At 40.0% G+C, this 16,855-nt stretch overlaps 1 protein-coding gene across 1 annotated transcript; it reads right to left on the reverse strand.

Annotated features, from left to right (window-relative positions):
• Window positions 1-771: 771 nt before the first annotated feature.
• LOC110064465 (uncharacterized) lies at window positions 772-15,507 on the reverse strand. Its single transcript, XM_089298817.1, has 7 exons — window positions 14,041-15,507; window positions 8,288-8,376; window positions 7,001-7,955; window positions 5,687-6,565; window positions 4,413-4,649; window positions 3,263-3,530; window positions 772-2,946 (listed from the first exon to the last, which is right to left on the reverse strand). The coding sequence occupies exons 1-7, from the start codon at window positions 15,449-15,451 to the stop codon at window positions 2,877-2,879; spliced, it is 3,909 nt and encodes a 1,302-aa protein (XP_089154943.1). The 5' UTR covers window positions 15,452-15,507; the 3' UTR covers window positions 772-2,876.
• Window positions 15,508-16,855: the final 1,348 nt, after the last annotated feature.

A 16,855-nucleotide genomic window follows, 5' to 3' on the forward strand; every position in this document is an offset into this window, starting at 1 on the left:
CTTTCAGGATCACTGTTTAGTAAACTATCAAGTAATTGAGCGGTTTTCAATTGAGTGTCGTAAAACCAAAACCAAAACCAATTACTTACCAATTAGACTACTCAGCTGATCTCAAACCATAGTAAAACCAAAACCAAAGCCAAATTAATAGCCTAATCACTTAAGAGGCTCAACTGAAAACCGCTCTAATTCGCCTAACAGGTAATGGAGATTCTAGTTGCGAGTCGAAACGAAACTATTTCACATGAACTGAGTCAGGAGAATACAATAGGATTCCCAGTCGGTTATTCAGTTGCAAAAAAGAATCGTAGGCTTTAGAAATCAAAGATGATGACCCCACGAGATCATTCTACAGACGTAATCGTAATGTTTTGGTCCAAATGCGTTCCGCGACAGCATTATTTAACTTCAACATGTCCTTGTTTGATGCCAGTGCAGTGGGAAAGTACGGGTGGGGGTGGGGAGGGGAGGGGTTGCGGGGGAGTGGTCTTCTCCACTCTCATATGATTGTTCTGATCAAAAGTTCAAATATTCTCGTTACCGTCTCCTTTGTATGTATGCTGCCGTTTCTTCTGATTTCAATTCATCATAATTCAGATTACACTATACGAGAGCAACGCATTTGTGCTTCGGAACTCTTCACTGAGGGTCACTGCTCCAGTGGTTATAGGAAGGATGGAAGAGTTTATCGTACAGTTGGGTTTTCGAATGAGCCGAAATTGGCACTGGTTATTATTCCCTCCACGCGCGGCAATAACGAGATAAACAGTCTTTGCTTTTCTTGTTCTTTTCCTGACAAAATCGATCTATCCTTTATCAACAAAGCTACTAGAAGACTGGCAAGAAGAAAACGTTATTGAGCAGTTCCATAACGACTGGGGAAAAGTCGATCGTCACTTAAAAGTAATCTGCGTGTCTCGGAAGCTACATAACCGCACTTATCTTCTGAAATCATTTTCTTCAAAACTACCCTTCGTGATCAGATTTATTTTTAAGACTAGCAGGATAAATAAACTATCGATGCTTTCTTCTAACATTACATGTAAACGAAATGGTTTTTTTTTTTTTCCTGCGGTTGTTTCTTCAGTTCCTCGACTTTTCTGACCGTTCTATATTCAAAAGAGAAACAGTTTTTAAAATAGCATCCTGCAAACACAGCCGCCTGTAATCGCTTCGGAGCGCTTTAGGCGTTAACAAGAGAAGGCATCTTCGATTTACAGTTAAGATGTCCGAAATGACGACGTATAAATTGCCCAGGGGGGTACTCCCAGAAAAATTGGGTGGGAGTGTGCGGCCCGCTTCCCAAAACCCTTACCCTATTTATGACCAAAATCTGCGATATTCCTTACCTAATTATGACCTGACCAAAAATTCGAAACCCTATTTATGACCCTTAAATCGATACTCTGTTTCAGACCTGCGTTATAATTAGTTCCCTAGTTCAGACCAATGTTAAATTACCGTTAACGTAATTTATGAAGGGCTTTTGTTGATTTTCTTTTCGGTAATGACGAAAAAGCGGCTTCTTCTTAAAAACATACTCATATCAAGGTTAGAGTGCAAAAGCCATACCCTATTTATGACCAAAATTTGCTAAAATCGACACCCTATTTATGACCAAAACGGCTGAAAAACCATATCCTTTAGGGCCGCACATACCTATATAGCCCAAATAAGGGAGTGCCCCCCTCCCCTGGATAAATTGAAAGCTCAAAGCGGCCACACGCAATGAGAGGACCTGTGCAGCAATCGTAAGCAGAACACAACAAAATTTTTAAAGTAGGAGGTCACTACAAAAGCTTACTGTTTTGGTCTTCACCTATAGCAAGTAAACGTTCAGCTTTTTCACTCACCGAAGTTTTAGTCTCTGAAGTGCCTGCTGTCCTGAAGAAATTCGCCTCGAAGGACGCGACTTCGGAGGCCACCATTTTGAACTGTACTTGGCAGCCAGGCCGTGTCCTATGTGACATCATTCCGTCCGACTCGAAAAAATTGGCGGCAAGGAGAAAAACCTGCGACCAATTTTGCATCCTTCACAAGGTCGGCAAAATGTATTTTTCCAAGCGATTATCTACTTCACTATCTTCACTGCTATCATTTTCGGAGTTTGGAGCATGTTTGGCTCAAAATAATCTGGCTCAAGAGTAGCCATAAACCAGAGTGATAGTTAAAAGGCTTGTCGGAAGCCATTTGGACAAAATCTCTTGGACGGAATGACATCACGAAAACGTGGCCTGGTTGTTGAGTACTGTTCAAAATGGCGGCAACGATGTCGAATTTTTAGCTTCTTTGGAGGCGAATTTCATAAGGAAAACCTGCACTTAGAGGTGTGTGGCGAAACTTAATGAGAGGTTTTTATTAGCATTGACAAAAAAAATATACGTTTCTTGGAGTGACCTTCTTCTTTAACCTTGCTCTAAAATGTAACTTTTTTTCACACTAGAAGGAGACCACATCGTTAACTATGCTGAACCACACATCCCTTTCTGAAGAGCAAGACTATCTTAGAATTGTTACATACGCCAAATAATGCCCGATTTATAAGATGGCTTTTCAGTAGATGCTACAATAATGGCATCTAACAAATACCCATGCATTAAATACACAAAGTTTGGTCACTTTGGCTTGACAATGAAAGGTTACCATGGAAGCAAGATAACACATTAATTGACCAGTGTTGAAACATGCAGGAGAGGGTTCTCAGCCACTTTAATCTTAAGAAAATGTAAGAGGCCGCTGAACGCGCTTCGAGAAATTTGTTTATCAAGCTTATAGTGACGCTACTTTACCCCTGAGCTTCAATTTCTACTGAGCGCAGAACTACTAAATGCATTCCAGTTTAAGGTAGAAAAAGAAAGATGTCGGATTGCTTTAAATCAGTAGATCCCCTTAGCAGCTAGGTCTTCTTTAACCTGCCTCAAATAGCCTGGGTCGGGGTAGCCAAACCTGAAACAGACGACAGAAATAAATGTTCTGTGTCTTATCTATAAATCGAACATTAGGTAATTGCTTGACGCACATTCATACGCTAGAAGAAAACATGCCTTACAGAGAGAAATTGAAAGGGCACAGAAAATAAACTGCCTCACTGAAAGTTTATCTCCTTTAAGTTCATAACATTGTAAGTATTAAAACATCAAACCGTGCCTCTACTGTTAGTATGAGATAGCACAAGTTTTCGAGAATCTTACATAACATCTAGATCCTTTCAGCAAGCTTTTATGTGTTTCGAGCTCACCGTAAAATATTCGCTTTCACTTACCCTTGAGGACCTCCGTAAATGTTAGTCTTGTGGTGAATATCATTCCACGTGACCTGGTTTGGGCGTCCTGTTGTTACTGAGGCTCCAACAGTGAAAACTAAGTGAGCATCAAAAGCTCTCCTCAAAAGTTGTAGTACGTCTCGACCTTCTCGGTTATCAGGAAGATAAGCAGTACGTTGGGTGCCGTCATACCTTCGGCCAGGGTTTGGATGTTCCTGGCCTTGAATTCCAGATGGAAACGAATAGTGGATGATAATTGTACCACAGTCTGCAAATTAGTAAAGTCCACAATAGCACATTATTGTTGTTGCACTTGCTACGGAGCTGTGCAGTGTATTATAAACGGAAAGCAATCAGAAGCAATCAGAATTATATTTCTCTTCAGGATCTATATACAAGCTTTTCCCCCTTGAGATTTGTTTCGTTCGGGAAAGGGCGGGGGGGGGGGGGGGGTATCTTCTGAGGAGCTTATTTTCAAATCACCTTTTTGATGTCCTCATGAAAGCCCAACCAGGGGTTTCTAATCTTGAAGGCTCTGTCCACTAAAGCTAGAAATGTCAGTTGTAGTTCTAAGCCCTAACTGATATGGCTAAAGCTCTTTGATGTCCAAAGCAAACACAAAATTATCGCCCCATTGCAAACGGCTTAACTACGAGGCTAAACCGCGACTCGTTACGTCTCAGGGCCGTTTCATGTACGATAATGGGACGACGCTTCCTAGCAAATCGTTAAACTTGCGCCTTCATTGGACTTAATGCTGTCCTCGGGCAGACTTCCTTTACACAGAAGTTATATAGAGAGCTAATCGATTAGCGCCTTCTCCGAGTCACTGCGCGAACTGAAATTCATACGAGTGTAGACTGGGCTAAACTTAACACCAATTAAAAGTTGGAGGGGGGACGACAAATCTAAATCAGTCATTCAATCAGTTAATGAAAAATGGAACAAGCAGTTCTCTAAATTTAAGGCTAGACAAGCTTTAGAAGTTGATGCGTTTAGGAAGCAGCATGGAAAAAAATAATAAAATTTTAAAAAATGACAGGATACATGGATGAAGAGGTTCAATTATATGGGCATATGCTTGGAAAATCATTCAGATATACATATATACATATATTTATATTTCCCATTCATTTACTATTACTGTTACCATAATATCCGGGAAGGCGGTCATAGTTTGTTTGAGTCCTCATTTCTCCTTTAGGCTGATTTCCTTGGATAACACCCTGCACTTCTTTGCACACCGGGCATCTGTTGTTATGTTTTAAGGAAGTCTCGACGCACTTTGTACAGAATACATGCTTACACTTCAGAGTTCGTGGATTGGTCAAGGTAAGGAGGCAAATGGGACATTCGGTTTCTCGGCTACCTCCTCCAGATGCAGAATCTGTTAAGTAAAAGACGTGAAAGTCCTTATAATAACGTACCGATATAAATACTCTAAAAAAGGCTGTAAATAGTTCCATTAATGAGTATCTTCTAGCTAAGGCATCTGGAAAAACGTTACCAGGAAAGGTAAAAATTGACTAAAAAATTACACTAGAGTATGCCTAGTTTGTAAAAATGGTCTAATTAACAATTTTTTCAAGAACACGCGTTGGATATGAGATAATAAGCTGATTTAGCAAGAGAACGGGAACGTCACTTGACGACGGCGCTCGCAGTACAAATACCCAAATATGGTCAAATTAGAACAGAATCCAGGTTATTCCACGCGCCCTGCAGTCGTCATGTGACGTTCCCGTCCTGTTGCTAAATCAGCCTATTAGATAGCCAATGCGTCGCGTAGTGCCAAGTTGGCTATAATCATCTCAAATCCAACAAGCGCAAGGACAATAATTTTATTTTTTAAAAAACGCTCCAAAAAAAATTATGCGTACGCTTACCGTATTTGTAGAGCATGATATAAATAAACGATAGCCTCCATTTGGCGCGAAAATATCGGATGTCTGTCCGCGGACATGGCGTGGTCCGAGAAGTGTTGAGTGTTGAAAGCTGTGAGCTGTGAGGAACAGATAATGTCCAAGGACAAATATCCGTGCACATTTTCGCACCAAATGGAGACTGTTGTGGTAATTATCCTTCGTATATTTTTCGCAACCCGTGCAATTTTGAAAACTAGGGAATATCACCCGCATATTCCCCAGTTTTAGCTGCGCATATTTTCTCGATTCTTTCATGTTTATTTAGACTCACTATCCTTGCCTGTTTGTTTGTCAATTTGTTATTTATTTTGCAACTCTGTTATGCATAATTTGTTCAATTTTCAAACGCAGAGCGTGAGCGCCAATATCAACACTTTCTTTGTCATAATCACTTTTATTTCCTTTTTTTGAGAGGAAAACCGCCGACTAACACACATATTATCACTGCTAATTGTAACGAAGCTAACAGGATTAGTGTATTTGATATTGTTTCCCTTACCTTCATTTTCTCGGCCCGTCGAGGACCCCAGAGGGAAATGAAATCCCGTCTTGCCTGTAGCTCCAGGCTCTTGAGCTGTGAACGATCTTGCATCAGTAGATATTTTCGTAGATATTTTCACTGCGCCACTGTAAAATGATGGTGGAAGAGACCGTGAATTGGGACCACTCAAAGGGTGACTGGCTGAAGCATTTGTTCTCCCAAAAGAGCTGTCATTATGGCTGCCAACTATGTCACACAAATGTTTTGTTGACCGACAGTTGTCAGAGATTTGCATTGACGCTTTCATAGACCTTCCTCCTGCCACCTTTTTACAACTGGACCGGTTATGGTTATATCCATACCTCGAGATGAACTCCGTCCTGAAGGCTTGAACTGAGGGATCGTCAATATTTACGAATCTGATATCAGTGATCGTTTTCTTCTTTGGGTTGCCTTGTTTAACGAACTCCTCAACGGCATCAAACATGACTTTGGCGCATTCGTCTTTCGGCATGCTACAACTGCCGGAGCCAATGGCTGGTAATGCTATGGAGGTCATTTTCAATTCTTGTGCGATGATTAAACTGTTTAAACAGACTCGACGAAGGAGAATCCTGCTCTGGGGTAATCCTACGTCTCGGAAATCTGGTCCTACGGCATGGACAACCTTCTTACAAGGTAAGTATCCGGAATTTGTCGTAACTGCTTCACCATCTTTCAGTGATTTACGTTTTGCTATAATCTTGTTTGACTCTGTCTCGATTACCTTTCCTCCTCTGTCAAGTATGGCCTTAGCCACACCTCCTTCGTGTCGCAGGCGATTGTTAGCGGCGTTTACAATGACATCAACCCGTTCACTGGTAAGATTTCCCTTGTAAACAGACAGTTTGACACCACCTACAGAGAGAAAAGATGAGTTACAGAGAGTTTTCCCACTTAAATTGACGGATTAGTTTACGGCCTTCTCAGTGGTGGGATATATCTGTCTTGCCTTGTGACAACAGGCAGAAAAATAGAAGCTGGTGAGGAGGCCTCAATAATCTCCCCAAAAACTAGATGAAAGCAAAATATACGAACTAGTAATGTAATAGCGTAATTATACTTTCTCACACTTTTGACGCATCTAAAAATTTCCTTACTCCAGGTGGAAGCTTACACAAAACCTCCACAATTTAAGTGTGAGGCCTGTATCACGATTTAGGGACCCTTTTTTATTTAATATTAACAGAGCAAATTATAGTTTGAAGGGTCATTTAACATTACCTTAATGAATAATGTTTACATAATGTTTACTAAATTCTATTCACCAAGATGGAAAAAAGTATTGCTAACCTACGTAGGTTCCTAGTAGATCTTTACTTTGGAACCCTCTAGAAGGATCTGGAGGGTCCACATCCATCTCCTCCTCATCGTGGCTTGACTCTTGAAATTCTTCAGTACGCTTGTCATTTCCTGATTCCCTCTTTATTTCTATCTCCTCCTTGCTAAGAAATTCCAGGGCTGCCTCCAAGTGGCATTCTTCTCCATGCAGCTCCCAGCGCTTTTGATCCATTGACAACTCAACACAGACTGGAAATGTTTTACTCATTTCATGAATTTTATTTCGAGCACGGACAACATTTTTTTCTTTTTTCAGGGAGAAACGTTCCATCTTCACTGCCTGCGTCATGTGTTGGTACAAGTCAATGAACAGGTCGCAAGCCTTGTTGTATTGGTCACCGCTGCACCCATCCTTTGGTATTAGGCTGATTTTGCCTCCTTTGGCCTCTCTTGGTACCCCCACATGATATTCGACTTCAATCTGGTCTACTTCAGTTTTATGTGACTTGAAATAAACTTTCATAAACTTCGGCTCGACTTCAAAATATTGAATGACGGGGGTTCTAACAGAAGCAACATGGTTGGACTGTGGTTTGTGTGGTTCTTGGTCTTGGCGATGCACCCCATTTTGCAAGGCAATTGCCGTGGTGCTGGCTTGGTTCAGACCTCCATCGTTTTCATCGCCTCCAAACTGAGACTCGTTTTCATCATGCTTCTGAGGCTGCGTCATTTTTCTTTTCAGGCCACTGAATACTGCTATTCCACCAGATTGATTTATAGCCTGTTGTAAGTAGATACGGGACAGCTCCACTTGCTTGAAACCTCCTGACATAGTAAAAGTTTCACTGACTTCAATCCACTTAATACCAGTTTTGCCAGCAATTTCGTCTAAGAGGGTTTTTGTTTGTCTACGGGTGAGGAGTTCCACAGTTTCCAAACAAAGGTCTGCAGAAACCAGCTCAAACACCTTAACCAGAGGAAACAAACGTTGATGTAAGTTTTCGTACTGCTGTAGAGAATAAATGTGTTCTAAATGACGTTCCATAAAACCTGCTAAAGAAGAATTCTTAGAGAGAGAAAATTAAAAAGAAATGTCCAGTTTCTCCAAATGACATTGTTTTGTAAACTTGAGAAACATTGAGAACAGAAACACCTTGTGGACTCACAGGCACCTTGAATGAGAGAAAAATAACATTGCAAAACAAATGTTTTTAACCTAAAACAAGACACATATGTCACCTTTGTATATGCATGCAGTTAAGAAAAATTATAGAAACCATTCCACCAGTTACGGAATACCTCATAGTCCTGATTATCCTTCTTCATGATTTCCTCATATGGTTTCACAGTTAAAGCTGCTCCTTCAAACTCCTGTTGCTTCTGTAGAACTATTTTTACAACAATTGGCACAAGATTAACAGTATTAACAGCATCCATGGAAGCTGATTTCAAATTTGCTAGCATTTAAAGAGAAATAGATCTGTACAAGGGAACTGTAAGAATCGCTAAAGATTCCTTGATTTATAGTTAGCAAATCATGATTCTGATAACCCATGTTATGACTTCTTTACTGAGCTGAAGATGCCCATGATTACTTCAGAGAATACCTTGTATGCTCTAGAAACTAAAATCGTGCAGGTGAAATTTGTAATGGGGCGGAAACGTTATTGTGCGAAATTTTTAACCTCTACAAAGGCTATGTCGGCTTTACATAAAATGGGATCCAGAACACGATGACATCGCAAAGCATGATAAGTTGGCGCGCGCGGTCTTTGTTCATTTATTACTGAATAAATTACGTCCAAGCGCGTGAAGACAGACAAAAATGACAATGATTGTTTGAGACATATTGCTCAACCCCAATGCTGGGGATAGTATACTAGCAGGTTTGCTCAAGCTTACCCACCCTATACCCACGCTGATTGAACAATGAAGACAAATATGTTTTTCAAATAAAAGTGGGCTCCCATTAAGCAAGTCATTAGCCTTATCATTTTATTTGCCACACCGTTAAAAACAACAAAAAATAATAACAATAATAAAAAGGCGGCGAGGAGACCTCCAAAAAAACCCACCTCGGTTGTTGATATATTTTAAATTTTAAGTTCTGTGTGCGCGGCATGACCAATTCAGTGTTTCATTGCAATTCACTAGATAGAAAAAAAAAAAGTACTCTCGAGCTTTGGTTTATTCCAGACGTTCTTAATCCTTTTACGACCGGTGTAGCTATGGGCTCTCCCCTCTCTCCTGTTCTTTCTAATTTATTCATGGGGCATCACGAAAAATTACGATTGAAAAATTTTCAGGACTCCGAGATATTATTTTGCCTCAGGAGCCATAATCGGGGACGGAGACCGTAAGCGCGCGCCATTTCTAGTATTGGGGCTGTCCCCATGATATGGGACAATAATTCTATTTTTAGAACAAATTGCGCCATCGCCTGAGGCACACGCGCGTACATGCTGCGAGGATTTTTGCGGATGTCGCGCGAGAGAAATGGCGTCCGAAATTCCCGAAATTTTTTATGTTTTTGGCCCACAACTTAACGCGTTTACGTCTGTTGGAATTTTGCTTAAGTATTTTCGTCGTAAGCTGCTCCAGTTTGAGTGAAGTAAGACAGTGTCGAATTTAGGTATGTTCCGCTTTAAGCTTAGATATATATCGCTGACCAAGTTGTGTTCCGACGGATGCTTCTTTTACACGAGCTGTTTATTACTCCACTTTAAATTTCACATATGTTGAAGATTAACAACTTTTCCATTACACAGCAAAAAACTAGGTCGATATATTTAGATATAGCAGAGCTTCAGGACTTCATAGTTTCCTAGCTCCTCTTGCCACACGCTTGCGAGAATTTGCCAGTCTATCGCGACCGAAAAGTAAAACAAAATAATTGCTAGTTTGAGTTTCGCCTGAATTATAAGCAATGCTTGATGTTTCATCAAGGCCCAATAACTTTACGTCCGTAGATACTGCTTAGTTTTATTCGTGTAAATATCCAGTAAATTATCCGTTGTTGATGAATGAGAGCGCCCGCCGATGCGTGTTTTGTACAGTCAGTAAACATGGCAAATTGTACTTCCGCCGCACTTTCGTGTGAAAGCGTACATCGAACTCAAACAATAACTCTATAGTTTTTAAATATGTTTAAGATTGATAAATGTTTGAGAACATATTAAAAGCTAAGCTGAAAATATGCGAATAAAGCAGAAATAATCAGCAAAGTTACGATGACGCTTTCTTTAATCAACTTTGATTAGCGATTTCGATTTTGTTGATCGAGTTTAAAATATCAAAACTCTTGTTTATTTTCATTTTCGCAGTGTAAAACTTCACTATGCTTATGTTGAAGAAACACACATGATGTTAGTAGCCTTTTTTGCGTTCGTGGAATCCGTTGCATTAAGTCAGCAGAAAAGATAACGAAAGAAATCTTTGTCAAGATTTGTTGACAATTGAAAACACCGACTCGGACTTGAAAGTGCACGAGCTGCACTATGCAAATGAGCTAATTGTACGCGTCAGACTTTCCCTTCAAAAACTTTTGCAAACTCACCAAACAAGCAGAAACAATAAGATATCATCAAAACAGGTTTTGGTTATGATTAACCATTGTCTGAGAAACTCACAAATTAACTCGATACCAGAGTAGAGAGTTTTCTTGCTATATTCTTAAGTCAGAACAAACTCAAAAACATACGCGTAAGCTTACAACTAGCGCGAGCAGATCTTATTATTCATTCCCAGCGCGAGATTGGTCTTGTTTTCGACCCTGAAAAACCCACCTTTTCCGTTGGCTCAGAGCATAAAACTACATATAAGCGCCCTGGTTCGTATTCCCTGCCTTATTCCCTGCCATCGCTGTGAAAGATACGCAAGAGAATCTCTCAACTCTCACCATTTGATCATGCAACGTGACAACATCCACGCGAGAACCCTCGACATGTGCGTGGATCCGCGCGGATATATGACGTCAGGATGGCGCAATTTGTTCTAAAAATAGAAAAATTGTCCCATATCATAGGTGCGCGCGGATCCCAAGACTTACGGTCTCCGTCTCCGATTATGGTTCCTGTTTGCCTCCATTATGTTGATGATACATTTTGCTTATGAATGAATGAATGAAGGAATTACTTTATTTAAGTCTCATGGTATTTAGCTTTGAAAAAAAACTAATAGACCAATTTTAATTTATTAAAATTCAGCCTTAAACAATAGACCTCAGTACGAGGCTCTGGGGAATAACTACAGAGTTTGTGGGGTTTACTCCCCAGAGCCTCGTGCTGAGGTCTATTGTGTTAGGTTGAATTTTAATATATCGAAATTGGTCTATTGGGGACACTATTTACACTATAAAATATACCTTAGCTAAAGTTGAAATTATTTACAATTTAATGAATAATGTATAGAGTAAATAAATAAATAAATGGAATATATAAACTTAGTAAGATTTACAAAGCTTAAAAGATATCAAATAGATATATATTTAGTTCATTCGGAGAATCAAGCGCTACTATTTTCCCACTATGTTAACTCTAGGCACCCTAACATCAGATTCACCATGGAACGAGAAATAGATCACAAAATACATTTCTTTTTTTTTATGATCAGCAACGACACTCATTTTCTTGTTACTAGTGTTTACCGTAAGAAAACCTTCACGGGCCTATTGAGTAATTACTTTAGTTTTACATCGCATTCCTACAAACTCATTCGTACGCTTGTTGATAGATCAACAACACTTGGTTACGAGGACATCACGAAACTTACCAATAACCTTTAAAAGAATCTTTTACCATTCCATCTAGTTGAAAATATTTTTAATCGTTATCTTACATTTACTCGTCACGACTGTAATCCCCCGGCTTCCGTCTCTGACACTATACATACCTTTCACTTTAAATTACCTTACATTGGTCCTTTCTCTATCATCACGCAAAAAAAAAGGTTCGCCACTTTGCCAAACGTTATTGTAACAGCATTGCTATTAAGTTAGTTTTCTCATCCTTTTAAATCGGTAACATGTTTGGTGTGAAAGATCCTATCCCTCGTGGACTCCGTGAAGATGTGGTATACAAGGTTTTTAGTGCGGGCTGTAATGCCTGATATGTCGTCGAAACCACCCGTCATTTTTCCACGCGCGTACGTGAGCACATGTTCAGTGATAAGACCTCTCACATTTTCAAACACTCACAAAATTTACCTCCGATAATATTGGTCATACTCACTAAATACAGTTTTCCGCGGTAAAAGGGTCATTTACCACGGTAAAAAGAACCCCGTGTAACCGAACCCTAAGAGAGCAAATTTCCTGGAAACTAAAGTCCAAACATGTTTCTCCTGTAACCGTTTTTCCGTCTGCAGCTTGGGGTTTTATAAACAGGACTCTACGGTATCTTTACTCGACATTCATCGCTACAACATGACAAAATGTATAAATATTCACTGTAAAGCTAAAATTTTTCTGATTTATCCATAGCGCATCAACTGTTATTTGACTGAAATTCCACACAAGGTTGCATTGCGGACCTATTTCTTCAGTTTATGGCTGGTTTGCACTGTCACGCCATCAAAAATAAAAATCGTAACCACTCAATAAATAAAGTCAAGAAGCTGGGATATGACTATTTTTATAGAAAAAGCGCAATATAAGTAATAAATGTTGTGTTATTGTTATTGCTATTGTTATTGTTATATAAACAACCTCGTCAAGATTTAGGTCTGTGCGGTTATTCATTCGCGCGTTATTCAGAAAAGTGTGTCACTCAAATTTATGGAGCTGCCGTGTGGTTATCATCATAGAGCTCCGACACCTTAAAATTGATACTTCTTCCAAAGCAAGACCTGTTTGTTAGCAAAGCCTTAAGCAATAATTCATCCTTTGACCTACTTGAGAGCCTTATCGGGCCGCCATTTTCATGTCACGCAACGCATGAACTTAAAAATTTACAAAATGAAGAACCCAGCTGTCCGGCATAAAATGTTCCAAAGCGTCAACTTCTTAGAAATTCTTACATTTGATGAAGCTAAAACTCCAGAAGGATTGGTAATTAGTTATTTTGGAAAATGATTACGTCACATGAAAACTAGCAACACGTTGCAGCGTAAATGTACGTACGTATAGGTACCACCAGCGAGCTGCGCCAAAGAGAAGTTTACACAAATGTATTGACAAATTTGGTGTTTTGTACAAAGATTTTCTTGTGCATCAATAAACTACATTATGGCCACATAGTCATTGTGTTCTGTTTAACCAGTGAACTAGTTTAAATTAATGATGTTTACTTTTAACTTCAGAAAAAATAAATGAGGAGTTAAAAATACCCTTAAAGGGCCATTCCGTGGGGTTATATTTAAATCCATTAGAGTAAATTAATCAACTCCAATTCCTCAAAAAGGAGTGGGATGGAGTGGAGTATTTGCCGGCTTCTAGGGAAAGCCGGGGTACTTCATGTTACAACTCAGTACTGCACGAAATATACCAACAGCAAGCCGTTGAAGAACGGCTTTATGATTATAATAAAATATACTGTTCGGAATTTGGTGCATTGACTGAAACTCAACAGAAAAAATTATGAGTATAAGAAGATGACTTTCAAGCTGATTAGTTAGCATAAAAAAAACATAGCTGCCATAGAGCAAAAAATTAAAGTAGTTCATTCCCTGTAGTTTGTCCGGGTTCATTGTTGGTGACAATGAGTATGTCGATGAAGAGGTATTGAGCAAACTTAGAGTGAAATAGAGTTTCGATCTTTCTTACACTTACAACCAATCAGAGGCCTTGTTTACTACCCTGATTCGCTGCTATATCAAGTTACTCACCAGATATTTCTGGATTTATGGCCTGATTTGAGTACAATAAAAGTCTAATCCTACTTTTCACGTACGCTTTGGCGGCATATTAGGCGAGTTTGGTTGAGCCAAGGTTCGCATTTTGGATGATGTAGAAATTATACGAAAATACACGTAAAATACACGTTATACACTTACAACACGTAAGAATGCAGCGTATGTGCCTGAGCAAAACATTATCAAAACAATATTCAGAGTACCTGTTAATCCTTTTGCTGTTTTCTTTTTCACAGTCAAATTGAACGGACTTCCCTTGATAGCTTCGCCTCGTACTGAAATGGACACGTTGAATTCACCTCCAACATCGGATTTGTACTTCACTAGATACTGGCCATTCTTACAGTCTGTTACATTGGTTTTCAAAGTTATCATTGTCTTCGGGGAGTTGATGGTTACATCGATTTCGTCGATTTCACTGTAGGTTGTCTGGTTCTTTGCATCTTTTGTAATTACTGTAAATGTGCTGCATTCGCCTTGTACAGCCTCGGTCAGACCCTGGCCTTCAGCTACTGATAAGAATGGTTCGGTGTTGGTCGTGTGTAAATTTCCAGGGGCATCTATCAAGGATAACATATCATTTCGAGTGTACCTGACCTCGGGGAAATTAAGCATCGGCTCGAAAGGAACCGAAAGTTCTTGCAGCCTTTTGTCTAACATTTCTTCTACGTTTAAAATCTCCGGTAAATTATTTCGGAAAAGCACTTCCTCGCCAAACGCTAAGCTGCTGTCAATTTCTGTGAGTTTTCCATCTAAGCTAGTCATTTTGTTTACAAATTCAGCTTCAAAACTTCCTTTCTGTTTCATTAATCTTTCCGTCACGCTTTGTTCATGTCTGCGAATCAAATTTATGCAACATTCTGCAGCCTCCTGGACTTCTTTCGTCGCTCTTTCGAAGCAGTTGTTTACCTGTAGCCTTCGTTTCCCCAGAGATTCCTTGTGGGTCCTCAGGCGGGAACCATTTACTTGAACTTCTCTTATTTTAAACTCTATTTCTGATTTCTTCTTCTCAAGTCCTTTCTCCAGAGAAATTTTCTTGTGATCTTCATGAGCCAATATTGCGCAGTCACGGCAAATGCAAGTTTTGCATTGCTCGCAGAAAAACCTGAGTTCATCTTTGTGTTGCTTACAAGCGTTTGCTTTCCGAGCGTAATCTTGGGCATCGCTCGATTCGAAGTTCCCAATTTCTTTGACGCGATGGTCGCTAAGAACTTTCCACTTTTTATGGCCGCCAGCGCAGTCTTCACACAAGAAGTGATTGCAATCGGCACAATAGAACTTCAACGACTTTCTTTCGTCGCAGTTTCCACAGTGTGGTGAATCTTCTTGTCCTTGTCCGCTGTAAGCCTCCACAATGTCCACCATCTGTTTGTAAAACAGGTTAGATGGAAGGCTGCCGATGTTGTTGTCCGGGCATTCGGTGATTTGACGGCATTTCGGGCAACTCAATGCTCCTCCACCTTGCTGTCGCAGCCAACCTTCCAAACATGATTTACAAAACGTATGAAAGCACTTTAAGATTTTCGGCTCTTTGATTCCACTAAACTGCTCCTGGCACACTGGGCATTCTATTTCCTTCTTCACATCATCAAAAAAGCTTTTACTTTGAGCCATAGCTCTCGGCAAAAGAAATAAATCTGATCAAGATAAATTGCGTGATGATAATTCTCGGAAAAGCGGAAGTTTTGACTGGACCCTAGTCTCGTCTGTCCCTCTCAGCCAGCGGAGCCTTGGCACGAGGCAAATGTGGACTCGAGCAAAGGCCTGGGGTCGAGAATGTCACGGTCCCATCGATATTATTAGTGCGAAGGGACTTAATACGAATCTTAGAATTTTTATCTGTTAGAAGATTTATTACGATGTTATTTAATAAGAAAGAAAGCACCCGTCGTAAAGTTCGTTTAGTGATACTGTGGTCACTTTCAAGATCACCGCTAAAGCATCAAGCGCCCACGTATATAGAGGATATTACACGGTGGCGAGAAGATATGAATTTTATGTTCGAGTGGCAAGAACAATATCTCACTCGTTCGCTTCGCTCACTCGTGAGATATTGTTCTTGCCACGAGAACATAAAATTCATATCTTGGAGCCAACGTGTAATGTTCTTTTTATTATATGGAGAAACCAATTCAACAAAAGCAAAAGGCGGGAATCGTGTGGTCATTGAACGATACGACACTCACAAAGGTGACATACGGAAAATACGCCACTCGGGTCCCGGATGAAGTGGCGTATGGAATCTACCAGTGGTTTAGTTCCCAGTAAAACACTCTTCTCCATATAATAAAGCAGGTTATGTGAGAAACTGACACTCCTATTCTTCGACAACTTCAATTTCAGCTAGTAGGAATAAAATTAAAGGTACACTGTAGTGACAAACATAGCAAAACAACGTATGTCTAAAACTATGATTTTGAAACGTCAAGTTTATAAAATGATAATTTTTACGACATTGTCCTTCGTGTTTGTCACGGCAGTGTGCCTTCTATTCCTACGTATACCGCATTGAGATTAACGGCAAGAGTTCAGTGGGCTTCTCGATTTGTTGCCAGTGTAATGTTTGCTCTGAATCTCTAGACTTCTCTGTCTCTGTCTGTTCTCTGTCCACATCAACGTTATTTAAGTTTTCAAGGTTTCGTGGTCCGACGCCAGTATTACGCCAAATTCGACGAAGTAGTGGAAAGAGGGAAGAGAAAGGGAGAAGGAGGTGGAGGGTTTAGCTAATAATTTTTGAGATCGCTCTAGTCAAAAAGTCATCGTATTATTGTATCCTTGGCACGCGTACCGCTTTCTTTACTGAATCCCACTCACTTGCTCTTCAAAACCACCATGTTCGTGTTGCCTACTGGAAGGATATTCCGCTCAGGCATGAAATAGTATTTGCAATATTTATCTTTCAGAGGTAAACAAAACTTTGGAGCAAAAAGAGGCATCCCAGATCATTTCACATGGGCGTTTCCCGGGAGCGACGGGGTTCTGGCAACTGTATTGTATTTTACATTCCGTACTGAATTC

This window comes from Orbicella faveolata, unplaced genomic scaffold (assembly GCF_042242905.1).
Source record: "Orbicella faveolata isolate gen_17 unplaced genomic scaffold, um_ofav_v1 contig_3, whole genome shotgun sequence".
NCBI classification, from domain to species: Eukaryota; Metazoa; Cnidaria; class Anthozoa; order Scleractinia; family Merulinidae; genus Orbicella; species Orbicella faveolata.

Bases quoted from the DNA above. Each gene is read 5' to 3' on its own strand.
- LOC110064465 (XM_089298817.1), bottom strand. From the start codon at position 15,451: ATGGCTCAAAGTAAAAGCTTTTTTGATGATGTGAAGAAGGAAATAGAA. The intron at 8,377-14,040 runs GTACTCTGAATA...TTGTAAAAATAG, and splicing joins AACAGCAAAAGGATTAACAG to TTCTACAGAAGCAACAGGAG. The intron at 7,956-8,287 runs GTATTCCGTAAC...CCTCTGGTTAAG, and splicing joins AGGATAATCAGGACTATGAG to GTGTTTGAGCTGGTTTCTGC.